At 39.8% G+C, this 18985-nt stretch overlaps 1 protein-coding gene across 1 annotated transcript; it reads right to left on the reverse strand.

The window, feature by feature from the left end:
- Positions 1-905: 905 nt before the first annotated feature.
- Positions 906-7425, reverse strand: LOC134467859 (cytochrome b-245 chaperone 1 homolog). The gene is made up of 7 exons (XM_063221825.1): positions 7274-7425; positions 7033-7117; positions 6238-6279; positions 6032-6105; positions 3139-3235; positions 2432-2576; positions 906-1732 (listed from the first exon to the last, which is right to left on the reverse strand). The coding sequence occupies exons 2-7, from the start codon at positions 7115-7117 to the stop codon at positions 1585-1587; spliced, it is 591 nt and encodes a 196-aa protein (XP_063077895.1). The 5' UTR covers positions 7274-7425; the 3' UTR covers positions 906-1584.
- Positions 7426-18985: the final 11560 nt, after the last annotated feature.

An 18985-nucleotide genomic window follows, 5' to 3' on the forward strand; every position in this document is an offset into this window, starting at 1 on the left:
GCAAACAATCCTTGAAAAAATGTAAGGACATTTCTGTCTGAACTCCAAAAGCTTTGTTAGACTGAAAAGCATTGGATCACAATGTCACAAAAAAATGTGACTTTGATGAGGTGCCACTGAAGGCCTCATTTAGTTGATTGGCAGTGTATGTAATATGGCAGATGTGGATTTGGATACTGGCCATACTAAGCAATGCAATACCCATTTGTCAATTCATGTTAAACAGGTTATGAGTAAGGTGAAGTTTGCCACCTTGTGGTATTTCACAGTATTGCCTCTTCTGTGGTGAAAATAGGTGCTGATGCCAATATTTGTGCTGCTGCAAATATTGCAAATAAAACATTTTGTGTAAAACACTTCTTCATATTTTGTGTAATGCGATTACTCTCAGCTTCATCAGCTAGTCGTTCACATTCATTGTTAGAGCCAGGCTTTAAAATGTATCATAATAATTTGGTTACAGTAAGGTAGAAAAAAGGAAATTAAAAAATCGAGCATCAGCGTTAGTTCTGGCCAGGCCATAGTAGTCAAGAGGTTGCTGCTTATTATTTGTCTCAGGTGTTGCAGATCAGCTAATCAACTAAGTTCTCTGTTTTGTTCCCAACTATTGGCTGCTCGCTTCTTCGCCACCCACCAACTTCCCAGTTCCACCTTGTCGTGTATGACATGGCATGGGCTACTCCTTATCATGTTGCCTGCTATGTTCATTGGAGAAATGTATACTGCTGTCCCCTGAATCTTTCTGTAGTGCTCGTGGAAAATCAGGGGACTCCTCTGAACTTATACCGCCAAATCTAATTCATAACTATTCAATAAAGAAATTGCATTCAGAATTTTGACTTGTGTTTCTTGACTGTAATGGACCTGATAGAGTTATCAACATGGCTACAAACTCACAAGGAAGGTAATAATCTGCTATATGCTTTCATTTCTGTTTGTGGATCAAAGCAAGGATGATACAATGTATGACATCATACAGTGCAAAAACAGTCTAGGATTTCTTGAGCAACCGATACAGATATGAATCCAACTGCAATTATACTTGTGCATGACAATAATTCAGACCAAATCAGAGCATTTCTCAAAAGCATAGTTGTTTGCCAGTTAGACACTTGGGTAGTTGTCAGTGGAAAATTGCATTGCAAAGAACAAAGTAGCTAACATAGTTTGCAACTATGGTTTCGAGAAATGCACCCCTGGACTGTAGTAAGTCTGTGCTCACGTCATAAGCGTTGTGCATGTTCTCTGAAACAGTTGGCCTTTTCACACAGTTTTGTTTCTCCCTGTCAATTGCAGATCAAGTTTATGGTCATCATCCACAAGTGGCATGGCTTATGGCTACCTCAGATACAAGGCCAGAAATTCAAGTTCATGCAAGCTGTCCATTAACCTTGTCAGCACCTTCTTTGACTTTTAAGTTTCATCCTCGCAAGGACCTTAAAGTGGAGTCTAGTGGGGACAGCTTTGCGTTTCCTCTGTGTTCCACAGGTCCCTTTTAATCACAGCTGTATCAGACATACGTAGGCTCTTTTGCAACAGTTTATACTTGTATAGTAGGCAGACGGTTTGCAGGGGGAGTCCATTCTAATCCTCAGAGCCGCTGCTGTCTGTCAAATCGCTTTGCGCTTCTGCCTCTGGTTCCTCTTGCTCGTTTCCATGGAAAGGGTCTCCACGTGATCCCTCCTCCAGCCCCAGGAAGCGTCTGAGAAGTCCTGCAACTGCCTCCACATCACTGGGAAAACAGCAAGGCAAAGTGGTATAATCAAAAATACACTGTATTCCAACCCAAAGGCGATAACTTTCTGACAAACTCCAGCTTAACACTGTTTTGGCTGTCAGCTTCATGGAGTTTCTCCTCATGTGTTTTTAGAAAACGATTTGATGCTGGCTACAGCTTACTGGGAGCCAAGACAGGGACCCGAGAATGCTGTATAATGTGTGTGTGTGTGTGTGTGTGTGTGTTTGGCAGTCATTTACAACACAGCAAAGAATGGGACAGGAAATAAGAAATGAGAGGGAGAGGAAAGATGGTGCACGAGCCAGGCAGGACTCAAATCTGGTAAATCAAGTAAAGCAAGTAAAGACTCTTCCCTTTCATGAATATTCACTGCACTAATGCCTGAGTTGGCCCAGTCCTGGGGTAGACAAGGCATTTTGTCTTGGTGTGTGTTCTCTACTTAAACCTGTGCCAATATATTTCAAAGAAAAAAAAACAACGAACAAAAAAAACCCTACTTTGCATCTGCACTCATTGTTCTGTACATTCCCTATGCACTTTGCGTCTGCAAGTGGTGTATGCTATGATTATATACTCAGTTGTAAGTCACTTTATATAAAAAGCGGCTGCCAAATGCGATGTAATGTAATATGTAATGAAGTCTAACATGACATTCATGGTTCACAAACAATTGCGACTGAAATTGAATCCTACCTTTTTGCTGAAAGAATGGCGTTCTGGGTGAGAGGGTAGGAGAAGCCGGTCTCCAAGTGCAACATGAGCACATATCCTTTTCCCAAGTACCGAACGCTCTCCTGACGAACACTCAGATCATGGAGATGCTGCATGTCCAATATTACTGCATGAGATAAGTACCTAAAGTCAGTGCGTTTATATGCAGTTTGGTATCCTGAATTTGATCAGGATATTAAGTATCCCGAATGTGTTTGAAGTTGAACATATAAACACCTTTTCCCCGACTTCAGTATCCCGGATAAGCCCTTATTCAGGATTTTGAGAAATCGAGATATGCTAGGTGGGTTACTCCAAAAGACGCCAGGATATTGACGCATGGAAACACCTTACCCATGTTTTGCGCTCAAGCGTCAATGTGTCTCGTTTTTTTTACAACTCAGATATGGCAACCTTTATAAAGATTCACTACGTTTACATGATGTTCTTCATTCCGAATGAATAATTCAGAATTAAATAGTTCCATCGACTTTCCTTCTGATCTTTCCTTTAAATCTGAATTAAGAGGTGTTTACATGACGTTTTCAAAGCGGAATTAATCTTTATTAAAAATTAAAGTCAGTTAATTCCGAAGTAAATGTCTCATGTAAACATAGCTGATGATACATAAAGTAGAATACATACATAAATGATACATAAAGTAGAAGAGGGAGTGCGAGTAAACATACCTTGGTCCTGTCCCTTCCGCATCAGTGTGAGCACCAAGGCATACAGACTGAAAGTCTTCAGCTCAACTACATTACGAGTCTTATCAAATAGAGCGTCCTGTAAGCACAAGTGGGAAAATGATTTATTCATGGGATTATTAAATGATCTACTAATATTAAGGTCAGTGATGCTCTGCTAGCCGTCCTCCACTGGATACATTTGCCAGGTCACACTGACCACATATTCAAACAAAAAAAGCCCAGCAATGTCTGTATCACCTCAGATGATTGGGAACGTTTGGCATGCGACCTAAGATCCTGAGTCCTTTTTACAGAGGCACCATGGAGAGCATCTTGACTGGAACCATAAAGGCATTATATGGAAATGGAGTCTGCTGTCTTTACAACAGAAATGCACTTCAGAGAGTGCTGCGTACAGCACAGAACATTTGTGGTTATGACCTTCCCTCCATATTGGAATTACATATGAGGCAAGATGCATTAGGAAGGCCATTACGGTCTGGCAAATGGTATAGAAGTACAGAAAGCACCACAAGACTCCTATACAGTTTCTTGTTCCAGTCCTATGAACGCATGCTGAAGACAGTCAAGACTGTCTCTCTTTTATACACACACACACACACACACACACACACACACACACACACACACACACACACACACACACACACACACACACACACACACACACACACACACACACACCTTTCAATTATTTATCTTTTGATGAGACAAAACACAAATAATTTTACTCTCAAATACACCTACAATTAGATGTATGGAAAAAAAAGATTGAATCTTGAAGTCAGATGGATGTTGCCCTGACTATCCCTGTCTGCTGGAAGAAATACAGTCCCAGGAAAAAGTTTGTACACCCTTTGAAATTTCTTACATTTCTGTCAAAATTGATCATAAAACATGGTCTGATCTTCCCGGAAATCTCAAGAAGAATCAATCAGAGTCTGCTTTAATTAATTCCACCCAAACATTTACATGTTATCATATTTGTATTGGTCATAAGGCCATAACATTCACAGGAGAGCAGGGCATAAGTAAGTACACCCTTGCATTAAGTAGGCTTTAACCCTCAGTTAGTTGCAATATCATCAACCAGACTTGTCCTGTAGTTGCAGATCAGATTAACAAAACAATCTGTTTGTATCTTGTCTCCCTCTTCTTTAGAGAACTGCCTCTCGTCAGCAAGGTTTGTGGGATGTCTGGAGTGCATAGCTTTCTTGACTTCATGCCATATAATCTCAATTGTTTTTTGTCAGGGCTTTGACTGGGCTATTTCAGAATGTGTATTTCATTATTATGAAGCCATTCTAAAGTTGATTTGCTTCTAAAGTATGGGTTGTTGTCACATTTCGGGACCCATACTCTTGTGTGCTTCAACTGTGTGACAGACTTCCTCACGTTTTTTTCTGTAAAATATCACAATAAACTTGAGTTCATTGTTCCACTGATAATAGCAAACTGTCAAGGGCCTGAGGCAGCAAGGTAGCCGCATATAATGATGCTCCCGCCACCATACTCAGAAGAGGAGATGTAACCAAGAATAGCTAAAAATGGGATTCATTCTGCCAATCTAAAACTAATGGGGATCCTGTTCAAAAAAATATTGCTGCACCTTTGAGGTTTGCGAAAAAGCATTTAGAATTACTGCAAAATATTCTGTAGACCAACGTTGAAACCAAATTTGAATTGTTCAGGGGAACACACAATGTCATGTTTGGAGGAGAACTGGAGCACCACACCTTCACCAACACATCATCTCCACCTTTGATTATGGTGGCGGGAGCATCATTATATGCGGCTACCTTGCTGCCTCAGGCCCTTTTCAGTTTGCTATTATCAGTGGAACAATGAACTCAGAAGTTTATCGAGATATTTTACAGAAAAAAATGAGGTAGTCTGTCACAGAGTTGAAGCACACAAGAGGATGGGTGCTGAAATGTGACAACAACCCATACTTTAGAAGCAAATCGACTTTAGAATGGCTTCATAATAATGAAATACACATTCTGGAATAGCCCAGTCAAAGCCCTGACAAAAAACAATTGAGATTATAAGGCATGAAGTCAAGAAAGCTATGCACTCCAGACATCCCACAAACCTTGCTGACGAGAGGCAGTTTTCTAAAGAAGAGGGAGACCAGATACATCCAGATTGTTTTGTTAATCTGATCTGCAAGTACAGGAAATATCTGGTTAAGGTTATTGCGACTAACTTAGGGTTAAAACCTATTGAATGCAAGGGTGTACTTACTTGTGCTTTGCTGTCCTGTGAGTGTTTGCATCTTATGGCCAATAAGAATATGATAACATATTTGGGTTGAATTAGTTAAAGCAGACTCTGGCTGTTCCTTCTTGTGATTTCCGGGAAGATCAGACCATGTTTTATGACCAATTGTGACAGAAAGGTAAGACATTTCAAAGGGTATACAAACTTTTTCCTGGCACTGTAAGTCCATTTTGTTGCTGCCATCTTTATATGGGGGTAACTTTGGTAACAAGTTGATACGGAAACCCTCCTGTTGGGGGCAGTAAAACATCTTCACAGGCAGAGCCGTACATGTATGTTCATATATGAGTGTGAGCTGGTTCATTGGCCTGGGCCCACTCATATTCCTGTGACACACCAGATTTCATGTTCTAGTCTATGCTATACACCAATGGTGTATGTGGGCCAACTGTAATACACATTTGAAATGATCTCCTGGGCCGAATAAAATTACTCCGTGGGCCAGCTGTGGCCCCCAGGCCTGAGTTAGACATCCCTGCCCTAGTTGATGCTCCCTGATGACAGTCTTGTCAACATCTGTAATAAGGACTGCATAAACAATAGTAATACTGATCGGCATTAATGTGTAGCCTACATAAGCAGACCTTACCTCCCATTCTTCCATGTTTTGAAGTGCTACAAATAAGCATCCAGTCACGTAAAATGATTTCCACCACAGACTATCTACAAAAAAGACAATGAGGGCATTATCACAGACTTTATGACTGAATATTATACATGATAAAACCTTGTTAACCATGGTTCAAAAAGTATTCATGGCATTTCTACACAGCTCAAAAAAATAAAGGCATTTACCTGAGCTATAGTAAGCAGCAGCAAGTCCAACAGACAAGAAACCTGAGGGAAAGACAGACATACCAAACTTCTGATCAAACATTTCGTTTGATTTCTCATATACCAAATTTTAGACACAGAAACAGTTTAACTTCTGGGGTTTGTAATGCCAATGGTGTTCATTTGTTCAGTATGGCACATTCGAGTAGCCATAAGCTACACCAACCTTTCCGACAGAATTGGTTATCTGAAAGAAACTTTATGATGTGCTACATAACTTGTTGATTAGCCCATAGACCAGCTAAAATCCAGTGGCACATATTCTATTACCAATCCCTAGCCACAGTGAGGTGGTTGGTCCAGGTATTGGGACTGGTCTTGCCTGTTTGACCAATCGCCCGAACAAATGATGAAAACAACAGATTGAGCAGCGGGACATTCCTAACCCGAATGCAAAGCAAATTTTCATTGCATAATGTGCAATGCGCAAAATTGCGCAATTTTGATCTCTGCTGCTTCATCACGAACATGGTGATTGATGTGGAGGGCGGGACAAGCCACTCGTTCCTCCAGAAGTGATAACCTGATTCTGATTGATAGAATGCGCGAGGCGCAACACTGCACGAGGGCAGCGAAGTTCTGATGCGCATGCATCCAGGTAAATTAAATAACACCTGAATCAATCTGGAATAGGACTATCCAACCAACTGCCAGTTCAATTAATCAGTTCATCCACGCTTCGTAGTGGGCTATAACAAGTAAGCAACGGGTTCGACAGGCAATACGATAAGTGTTACAAATGTGACAAAGACCTACCAACAAGTAACGACCAGGAGCGAATTCCAGGCGACCTTTTCAGATGTAGCAGGTCCGTCGTCTGTGTTTGTACAAACATGTACATCTGATGATGAAAGACATGGTTAGCATTGGAGCGTGTGCCATGAGTTTTGATGCCTCACACAAATGTGTAGTTGTATGTAATATTTGGACTGAATACAATCTGCTGCAGAGAATTTTGAAGTTGCGTCGAACTGCACAGTAGAAGAAGATGACCTACCTTTCTGGAAGTCTGGAAAACAATGTTGAGGAATGCCAAATATAGTTTAATTCAGGAACATCCAATGTGCACGCGCATAGTAGGACTTCCTTGTTTTCAAATGCGTCGGGCAGAGGGTGTGGCACATAAACCTGTGACGTTGCGCATAGACTTCCCAGTCAACGCGAAAGTGTGCGTCTCACTTCTTCTTCTTCTTCTTCTTCTTCTTCTTCTTCTTCTTCTTCTTCTTCTTCTTCTGTAAGGTTTTACGGCAGCTGGCATTCAAAAAAGTTGCATTGCTGCCTCAGTGCGTCTCACTGCACAGAAAGGCAAGGAAAGTAGGCTAATAGGCTATGCGCACTTGCTGTTCAATGTGCTTCACAATAAATGGAAGTAGGCTGTAGGCCTAAGTACTCAGCAAATGAAATAGAAAAAAGGAGGAAAGACACATTAGTATGAAGAATAATAACAAAATAAAACATTAAAATCAAAAGTTTAAACACGACATAGCCTAATTAAAACAAAAGAAAGTCAAAACATTAAAATCAAAACTTGGTCATTTGGAGTTGCTAAGGGAAATCATCTGAGAACAGCCTTGTCTTGAGTCTTGCATTTACCTATCAACAGTAGAAGCATTTTTACAGCTTTACAGTATGCTAAAGCCTACACTTACCCAATTCATATAGGTGTAGGCGTAGGCTATTATGCTGTGTGTGTGTGTGTGTGTGTGTGTGTGTGTGTGTGTGTGTGTGTGTGTGTGTGTGTGTGTGTGTGTGTGTGTGTGTGTGTGTGTGTGTGTGTGTGTGTGTGTGTGTGTGTGCTGTGACTCACAACAGATTGGCATTGCCATTTCCTCTCAGCCCTACCGGGGTTGGAGCAGGAAATCAAACTCATACACATGGTAAGTTTATTTGTGTGGCATTTTAGCCTATAGAGTTCAATGACCTTCAGAAGCAAGCACAAGAGATGGTGTAAGAGTCATTTGGGGTTATTTATTTGTCTGCACACTGAAACCCATGAGATTCACAAGAGGTTTGTCTTGAATTTGTAGTCAAGGTGGCAACACAATCCATTCATTTTTTTAATAGCCCACACCAAAGAAATGGCTAAAGAAAATTTGATTAAAACACACATTCCTATTTGATAAATATGTGGAAAAAGTTGGTTGGATTTCTCTTCTGTCCAGTTTAACCAACTTGATGAGTAATACATCCCTTTTCCCATCTCTGACTGTTCAGTAGGCCTACATAGGCCTACCCTTGTACCAGTTCAATGCTGCCGTTCAAAGGCAAAGTGCTGTAACTATGTTGTCAAACTTGAGTTTAGACTAAAAATTGTATTGTTACCCATCATATTGTGACAAAGCCTTATGGTCCAGTTGTGTCCCCTTGTAGAGCTATTGCTAAGTCAAATTGGCAACAACTACAATATCCAACCTAATACCAAGGCTGTGAAGGCCTTATTCTCAGTTTCAATGTTGACGTAGTTAGGCCTACTGCACTTTGCCTTTGTAGGGCAGAATGGATGTCTCTACACCTTAAATTGCAAAAAATATTTAGGGCATAAGGTAAAATACAATGACGTTCCAGACAGGTTTAATCATAGCATAGTGCTTATATACACCCAACAGCTGAATAGAAAGAAAGCTTTGTGAATGCACAAGGAATCTTGTATTCATCTCCCAAATGGGTCAATATTATGAATGGAGGTCAGTCAACCCTTTCGACAGGAAGTACACTTAATGTCCAGCAGAGGGCGCTTGAAGAGAGCATGAAAATTTGGTAGCCCATGTGAAACATCTGTTTGCCCGTGTTTAGCAGTAAAATTGGTGTTGGCTAACATGTATGAAATAGTAGTCAAAATGGACTAATTACTGAAAATGAATTAAATTTCTTTTAAGAACAGAAAGTGGTTTATATGATTTAAACAGTTGCATATAAAGTGTGTAATTGTTTTTGAGACAAAGTAATGCATTAAATATCAGTGAAAGCAAAGTATTTCTTGAAGACGTAATAAGACATAAAGACATAATTTTGCCTGTTTTGTCATGTACTACTTTGTAGCCTGTTTTCTTATATTTTTGTGTTTACAAGCTTGTGTGCTACTCTCATTGTTGTGAAATGGTCTGCTACAGCTCAGTGCCCCTGTGCTCATTTAGAAAGGCAGAAGTGAAACTGACTTGTTGAAAATCCTCTCATCCAAAAAAAACGACACCAAGGGCCCAATCTGTTGCCTCCTGATAGAGCATGTTTTTCATACAACCAAATGCATGTTGTGTGTGATAACAACAGTTGTCCTCCTCTTTTTTTGAACCGTGTATTTGTCTAGTTGATGCACATAATGTACACAAGTGATTTTTATGCAATCCAATCATATGATGAGGGGCATAAACAAACGCTGGCTGTGAGGAAGTGATAAACAGAGTTTCCTGTAGCACACTGCCCAAGATAACACTTTCCAAGGAGTGCAGAGTAGGTCAAGGTTCCTACTGCAGGGTCCTGTGATTTAACATAGTCTGCCTTTAGGTGACAACAAAGACACAAGCTAGCACCCACATACCTCTCTAGTCTTTTAAAACCCATACCTTACACCTGGGTTGAGGACCCTTTGCCTTTCTTTTTTCCCTTTTTTAAATGTATTTTTTTGGTCTTTTTGACTTTATTTATGATAGGATAGTGAAGGTGGTGACAGAAAGCAAGTGGGGAGAGAGAGACGGGGAAGGGCCGCCAAAGAACCGGGGCCAGGAATCGAACCCGGGTCAGCCGCATTGTAGACGAGTGCCCTACCGTTTGGCCACGGCAAGGGCCTGGGGACCCTTTTTCATTCAAAGGGCCACTTCAAATTTGATAAACTCCTCCAAGAGCCGCACTATGAACACAAACCACTACACTACAATTTAGGCCTATATCGAAGGCGACCACCTTTACAACAGACCCCACCTTCACTCGTTACCCTGAAAATATAACTTAACAAATGCAAATGTAATTTCTAAGATATCTTTACCAAATAATGTTCGATTTCATGTGAAACTGTATAGCATTCAAATTGCATCAGGGGCCAGATAAGACGTAAGCGACCCTGAGCCACAGGTTCCCCACCCTTGCCCTAGACCCATAATGCACTTCACGCTCCTCTGACACACTCCTTCTGTCCATACCCTCCACAAATCTCTGCTCCATGGGTGACGGGGCATTTAGTGTGGCTGGCCCTAAACTGTGGAGCAAGCTCCCTCTCTCACTGTGCCAATGCACTTCACTCTCCTCCTTCAAATTCATGCTGAAATCTCACCTTTCATCCCTTGCTTTCCCTTCACAATGATGATTTATTGAAGCTTTTATTCCTACCGTACTTATTGTTTTTATTTTATTGATTTCTATCTTGCTCTAGTGTTATTCCTGTGTCCTAGCTATAACTTTTATGCATTGCAGACTTTTATTTGCTGCTACTTGTAGGCCCATCGCTAGCTTTTTTCCTTTCTACTTTTTACTACTTCTACAGCTGTTTTAACATGCTGCAATTGTACCTTGAAAGGCGCTACAAATAAAATGTATTATTATCATTATTATAGCCAATAGCTTCACAACTCATTTACACAGTAAATTCTGCAGTGCTCATTTAACACTTAGAGAGTTTATTTGGCATCATTTGGACTTAAATTAACTCTCTAAGTGTTGAATTAACACCGCAACATTTACTGTGTAGCTTCAAGTCTTCAAATAAAAGCAAGCACATGGAAAATAAAGCCAGACTGCTTGTGTAGACCTACTGTTTCTTGGTTTACTTGCCAGGGTTCACTACCCGGGGACAATACAGGAGAAATAAAACCCTGATGATTGCAGTGGGACTACTAAATGCTATATGTCACTATACCTACAGGTAAGTAAAAATCAATAGCTGCAATAAATGAATCACAATACCCGCACAGTAACAAAAATGCAGTGTTGTGTCAACACTTAAGAGTACCCAGGTGAAAAACCCATATACTTAAAGTGTACTTTTTTTGACCGTACTTAGTACAAAGTGTACTATTTTCGGCGATTTAAAGTGCGCTTCATTGCACTATTAGTGCGCTGAAGCACTACTAAAGCAGTACTTCAGCACACTTGCAGCACACTGAGGATGCTAAATTGGCACCGCTTTTGGACAACTTTAAGTGCACTACAAGCATACTTTTGAAAGTATGCTCCAAACACGCTTTTCATGCATTCGTATGGCATTAATAGTGTGCTTGAGTACACTTCTATAACATTTTATTGTTACTAGAAGTACAATAAAAGTATATTAACTTCATGCTTCTTTGGACTACATTGGAACATTTTAAGTCTGTAAAAAGTATATCATATTAAGTATTGTAAATATATAACAGGTATGCTTGAAGTATATTTACAGTACACTCCCAAGCACATGAAATAATATAAATGTAATAGTACAATCCATGCTGGTCCTCAGAGCTTGTACATTACACACAGCCACATGTCACAGTAGTGATACAGTATGCATGCCTAGCACGACTGACATTTACAATCATTGCATTGTTACAGAGATTTCAGATACACATTTCACTTTATTTCATTCTTGTTCCACCCTCCTGCAATTTATCATTTGAATTGATCACTAATGGTGACCCTTGATTCTTTGTTTGAACAACTAGTTCCAACTTACCTCTCACCATGATGTCATGGGAAGTGTGAGCCTATATACAGTATACCAGAACATATACGTGAACATCATAATGACGGTGGGAACATGGTCATTTTTTGTGTACCACTTTAAAATTTTAAAACTCCTACAATAAACGCAGAATATAACAATGAGTAATATTTTCATGCAAACCAAAGATATTCCTTAGAGGTCAATGGCTTTCTGTTTGAGAAATTGAGCTCCAAGAAGTGCATTACATGATGGTACATGCATGATGATGCATGATGGGTAAATGCACTTTGTGTAAGCACACTTTGAATATATTTGGATGAAGTACAATCATGGTGCACTTAGAAAAAGTATACTTCCAATATGTTAAAGTGATTTACTTTAAAGCGCACTATAGAAAATCACACTTCGAAGTCACTTGGGTGAAGTATAATCAAAGTGCACTTAAAAAAAGTGCAATTGCAATATGTTATTAAAAAATACACTTTTAGTAAGTTCACTATTAGAACACTATTAGTATATTCCTCTAAATACACTTTAGCCAAACATCTTCTAAGTGCACTTTATGTATGGTTCGCAAAGTGTACTTTCTTTGAGAGCAACTTAATTACATCTAATTTTAAGTACACTTTAAATAAGCATATTGTAAACATACTTTTTCTTAGCACAAAAAGTGTGAGTGCGCTTTTAACATGCTAAGTACACTTCAGTTGTGCTTTTATTGTACTAAATTGAACCACTTTTTCACCTGGGTAAGTAACATCTTGAGTGTATTTGTACTCTGTATTAACATTGTATTTTATTGTGTGCTGCCAAAGGTTGTTTTACAGGTTCTTCAAAGCACACAATAGTGAATACGGCACTTGGAAAAAAAATGTGTGTTCATTGGATGGGCAGCCAGAAAAACCAAGAAACATTCCAGAGATGACATTGATTACCAAAAGTGAGAATCTTCGTCGAGAGGAAAAACAATTTTCAGGTATATAGTGGTATGTATCATTGTAAAAATCATTTGCCTTTTAGTAAGTGGGTCAGCACATAATTGTCCAAATTTTACAGTAGCCTATAGGCCCGCCTATGTAGATAGCTTAGAAGTCGCTTTAGATAAAAATGTAGTTAAGTGTAGTGCAGTGCAATGCTATTTAATGTACTGTAATACAACTTAATGAAATCATACATCCCTTTTCAATATCGTATTCAGAAAATGAATAGCAAATACCAAAACCCAACATGGAATGGTGCAAAAGGAGAGCATTCTTGCCAGTTACACGTCTCTAAATTATTTTTGAAAACCCTTTTTTTTTTTCAAATGTTGCATTAGGGTCATTTATGTATTGGCTATATAAATGGGTGGTTAACATGACGCCCTGTTTTTACGTAACATTAGTTAAAAACCTACAAAATTGATATTTTTCCTCTTGAAAACAAATGTAAATGAAAGAAGATGTGGTACATCAACGTGTCATATTAGTCTTAGATGAGAAGAAACATTTTTATTCAGATTGATGGAAAGGTTTACATGTCAAATGTCCTGTCGTGTGACTGTAACATTAATACAACCTGGAATATATACAGCTATAAAATAAACCAACAACATTTTTAATCATTTATAAAGCATGCATGATTGCATAAATATTAACCTTATATTAAAAAATATGAATGTGAAAAAAACTCAATACAGTAATATTAAGTGCAAGTTCAATTTCGTAACACAAATTGCGTTCTGCGGGGTGACATGTAAGTCAGGTTTGTGGGCGGGCAGCTGCAAGGCCAACTACAAGGGTCTCTTAATTAATTAGCGCAGCACTATGGCTCTCTGTAATGTCACAGCAATGTTGTTATGATGTAGTTAAGCATTTTCAGCAAGTGAATAGGGTCGCCGGCGACCCCTGCTGCAGTAAGAGGCTACAGCCAGGCTCCTAACCAGTTATACCTCAGTTATTGGAGAGTGATGTGGAAGTTTAAGGTGACTATTAACCTCTTAATATGTCTACACATTGCAATTTTCTGTCACACAATGCTTAGGTTCATGCTTAGGTGACTGCTGTTATGGAAGGAAAAAACGTTTTTTTATCAGTGAAAACACATATTAAGGTTGAAAACAATATCTTTATCTAGTTAGCATGAGCTCGGAGGTCAGTCACGAATACAAAAGGATTAAAAGGGCCACAATGCAGTGAATCCCCTGTGGTGTGACTTCATGTCCTGTGGTGTGACATGCTTTGGCATTGTGCTACTCAATCCTTACTTATTTTTCATGCATCGTGCAAGGATATAAGCATACCAGGAGATTGATTTGTCACATTCACACAATTATTACAAGTATTACAGTGAAACCATGCAGTGAAATCACAGTTGTCTGCCTGTACAATGCATAGGCGTGTGTGGGTGGGGTTGGCGGTGCGGGTGGGTAGTAGTGTGTGTGTGGGATGGGGGTTAATGGAACAATAGCAGAAAGAGCATTGGAGGTATGTTTGTACAGAATATTAGTCATTTTATTGTATCTTACAGAAATGTCACACCAATGATGTCACACCGCAGGACACATTTTCCCAAAAATGGCAAAAATTAGGCGAAATTCCACAGACCACTGACAGTCCCATTTTTTCTATATTTTTTTTCTATTTTTCTACCCATTTTTTCAGAAATTGGAATATGTACGGCCTTAAACGTCAACCACCCAAATACATGCCTTACAAGTTACTTATACAGGGATATTGTATGTATTAGTGCTAATAGATGTATCCCTAAAATAAAATGTTATCATAAATATATGTATGACACAAAATGAGTGGGCGAAAGAGATGGGGGAAGGCGGAATCGAACCCGGGTTCCTGGTGTACTAGTTAATTCCCTAAGCCAGGGGTGGGGAACTTTTTTCATTCGAGGGGCCACTTCAAATTCATCCGAAGTGCCATAAAAGTCCAGAGGGCCGTACTGTGAATACAAACCAGGATTTCACCCTGCACTTTAGGTCTTGAATGGAGCCAGCTTTAAAACAGACTCCACCTTCTCCAGGTCCCCTGATTATAACTTAATTGTATTGCAAATGTATTTTCTAAAATTCCATTACAAAATATGTCATTTTTCATGTAAAGCAGCATAACATTAAAATTACATCGGGGGGCGGATAAAACAGCGACAAGGGCCGCAAACGGCCCTCGAGACATAGATTCCCAACCCCTGCCCTTACCGCTTGAGCCATGGCTGGGGTCTCATGGGGCCATTTGCTTATTGACGTGATCTCCTTATCGCTGATCTCATTTGTCTTCACAAGTAGTCACAAGTTCTCAACTGACGTGTTACGAATGGGATGTACAGGAAGATGGCTCTTCGTTTTTATTACTATTGTCGATGGATGTTAAAATTGTGAGAATGTATTGAGGAAGTGGATAAGGGAGGTGATATATCACAGATATTGTGCAACGTGTGTGCAATGGTGAAACACAGACACACGGAATGTATTGCTGCTAATGGAGCTGAAGAGTAACAGGGCCTCATCCTCCACGTCTTTAACAGGGCACTTCTAAAAGGGGGATTGCAAAGGAAATGTCTACACCTGCATATCAACAGTCACACATACAGTATGCAGATGGACACGCGCACAGATATAGGCCTAAGTGCGTAGGTGTACAATGCCGTGCGAACACACATGCGCACATGCGCGCACGCACACGCATGCACGCACGCACACACACACACACACACACTTTCCAATCTTGTGTCAGGTCTCTAACTGCCACTTTTACCATCACCTTTCACCATTTACAAAACGAAACCACTAATCCTACGTAGATTGGACAAATCTATGAACAACCCTCCTTCCTGATTCATCTGAGACACTTGTACTACCACAGTTCATATTTCTCTGTGAATGACCCTCAATTGTGCAGATGAAGGCAGTTCATGGGACTTCTGATTTGTATTCATGTCTCAGTAGATTCCGCACAGGTATGTGTGTTGTTCTTTTGTGCCGATGTCAATAACTGAAACATTCAGGACAGTTTTGTTAAGATACAGTTGAAAGGCAGTTTGTTAAGGTACAAGTGAAAAGTCTGGTATGTGTGCCTTATGTGTGCGTTTGACTCGTCTCGTCAGAGTGCTCTGTGCAGTCACCCGCCATGTTGTCCACCCCACATTCTTCGGCCGCAATTCAGTTTCCTCACATTTTCATTTTTGTTTTCACAGTCTGCTGTAGGTCAGAGAGGAAGCTAAACAAATTAGAGGCCATTGTTACGGCCTCAGGCTCAACCAATAATATTATTTGTGGAAACATACATGTAAGAATAACTTCCTGAGTGATTCAGATTAATTGCTTTGTGTTAGAGTGTTAGTACGAAAAAAAATATGTCTGCCTCTGTGAGGCAACCCCCCCCCCCCTCTCTCTCTTTCACAATACTGAATTTGCTGGCAGATGAAGTAGGCAAACACTACTGAGGTAGTGGGGGCTTGACTAGTGAATTGGTTTGAGGGAGCCCATTCAAGGGTCCTCCATTATTGGGGAGTCATCAAGTGTCCTTGTAGTGTGCTGCTTAAAGCTGCTCGAGGCCAGCCAAGTAGAGCAGCCTGTCTGTCCCCAAGGCCACTCCTGGGTCATCGCTATATCCACTCCACTTAGATGTGCTGTCTTTATTTATTTAACCTATAGGTGAGCAGTCTGTGTAACGCAGCTCATTTGAACTTTTTTTTGTATCCCCTCCTCTATCCTTTTCTTTCTCAGAATTAGACAAAAAGCTATACACATATGTTGCCAAAACAAATACTTTGTTAAATCGATATCAAAGATAGGACATGGTGAGTTTTCTTTCTGGTGACAAAGCTCTTAAAATCTTTTCTGTTGACAACACAGCTATAATCTTTTCTTTGCCTAGTGTTTTTTATTCAGTGTTGCAGCTCAAAGAGATCATTCAGCGAACCAGGCCCTCGTGGAGTGACATTTCCCAGTTGTATTGATTCCTTTATAGGCCTGTGTGCAAACATGTGCAAACCAACAAAATATAGTCACGCAAGTTCAAACATTTGTTGCTGGTTAGTTAGCTTTACAAGGGTTGAGTTTACTTAAGCAGTTCAAATCAATACACTCACCATAACAACAGTCTATCATAAAACCAACCTGCAATCAATAAGCCTTTCACTAGCACATTCTGTCTGACTATATGCTGATAAGGTACAAAGTACTGTCTAGCAATGGCAGCCTGCAATGAATGTAGTTTGAACATAAATTGACAGCTTTGAAGAGATAACGCCATCAATCGCCTCTTTTGATCCCACTTATTTGAATTCCTCAGGTCTACTGTATATATATTGGAAGGTGGCATTGAAGTCTACAAGCAGTGCTTTGTATGAAGAAAAACTGGGCTGCGCATTTCAGAACTATTAAACATAGAGATGACTAGTTTATGAGTCCACAGCCTCCGGTTTCCCACTCATCATCTCCCATTTTTGATGGTTCTGACTTAAAATGCCTTATTAATTAAACACAAGATAGGCTCCAGTGTTTCTAGTTATGTTATTAATTTCCCTCAATTAAAATGAAATGGGTGAAGAATTTTCAGGCCAAGTAAAATAGTAGGCCTATTTTATTAATGTTTGTGGACTTCTACCACCCTAATTCATATTTAAGATAACAGGCATGGACAGTGTACGTATAGTCTATGCATACATAAACTAAACCAATGTGTGACACTCATAAAACCATGACCCTGATTCAACATGAATGACACACTCCTTCACACTTAGACCTATTGCAAGTCAAAAAAGACAGAAAAAATAAAAACAAGTTTCATCTAATCATCTAACAGTTTCTCCAATCCTCACATTCAGATTGAGGGCACTCGGTCTCAGCGCTGGTTAATGAATGGTTATAATTGAACAACAATGGAATGTGACGGCTTTATCTCTTGTCCTTGGCAAAGCGGGTTGCCATATTGCACTAAAGTAAAGACACACACACCGTGGTGCTTGGTGGGGGTCGGATACTGTATGTTTGGCCGTTTCTTTAGCTCTTGTCATTGACTATGGTGACACAAATGAGACGCATGCTCCGGTAAATGGAAGCCGGCGGTAGACAGACTCCCCATTATCTGGATTAGTGAGAGGCCATAAATTTGTTCAGCCAGCAAACACACTGTCCACAGAGCCCATTCACCCCCATTATTGTCTGGTCCACAAGCAGTGTTAAATTGCCCTGAAGATATTTCCTTAGAAAGAGTAAATAGCAGTTAATCTGGCAAGTCATCTAAGGGGAGTTGAAAAAAAACGGAGTATTTTAAACTGTATTAACAATCACTTAATTGTCATATATCTCACAGTTTTATTCATGTTATACTTATGCATACCCCTTTCACCCTGTTTATTACAATTTCCAACCACGCACCCAAGGAAAAAAACACCATATGTGTAGCCTATATGTATTTCATTGTACGTAACACATACAAGAAACAGTTCATCCATTATCAGACAAAAGGATTGGATTCAATATTTGACCAGTTCAGAACCAGTAATTTAATCAGGACTTACAGAAAGAGGAAAAAACAAATCATTAGTCTCATGTGTTCTTTGGTATCACAATGGTGAACTGATTGAGATTTTAGTACTTACAGAGAGAATACACAATCTGATACCCAGGAGGACAACTGTTTGATAGCTGAGAGGACCCCCATCAACAAAGCACTAAGTGATGATGTATTTTCAATTAAGGAATAGCAGCCTTTTAAAGGGCTTTACACATGGCTTCTCGGGTCACGCTATCTCCCTCTTGGAACAAAGTCAATATTTGTTCAGGAGTTGTCACAGAAACCCCTGCCCGGTACCCTCCAAAACAGCATTAGGCAGTTCAATATTTAAATCATTAATTCATTGGCCCGGTGTCATTTAAACCACTAGACAATGTACTGAAAGGTAGATTCCAGAGGCACCGGGGAAAGTACTGCTCAGGATTTATTGTGAGCTCAGCCATGATATTTATTTTTCAGTTAGTGTTAATTCAAATTGAGATTGACCAGTTAAAGATTATTCACTTTAGGCCGGATTTGCCCGTGTTTGGAACCACTGGGCAGGGGAAGGCAGATAAAACAGCTTGAA

The sequence above is a fragment of the Engraulis encrasicolus genome, chromosome 17 (genome assembly GCF_034702125.1).
Source record: "Engraulis encrasicolus isolate BLACKSEA-1 chromosome 17, IST_EnEncr_1.0, whole genome shotgun sequence".
NCBI lineage: Eukaryota > Metazoa > Chordata > Actinopteri > Clupeiformes > Engraulidae > Engraulis > Engraulis encrasicolus.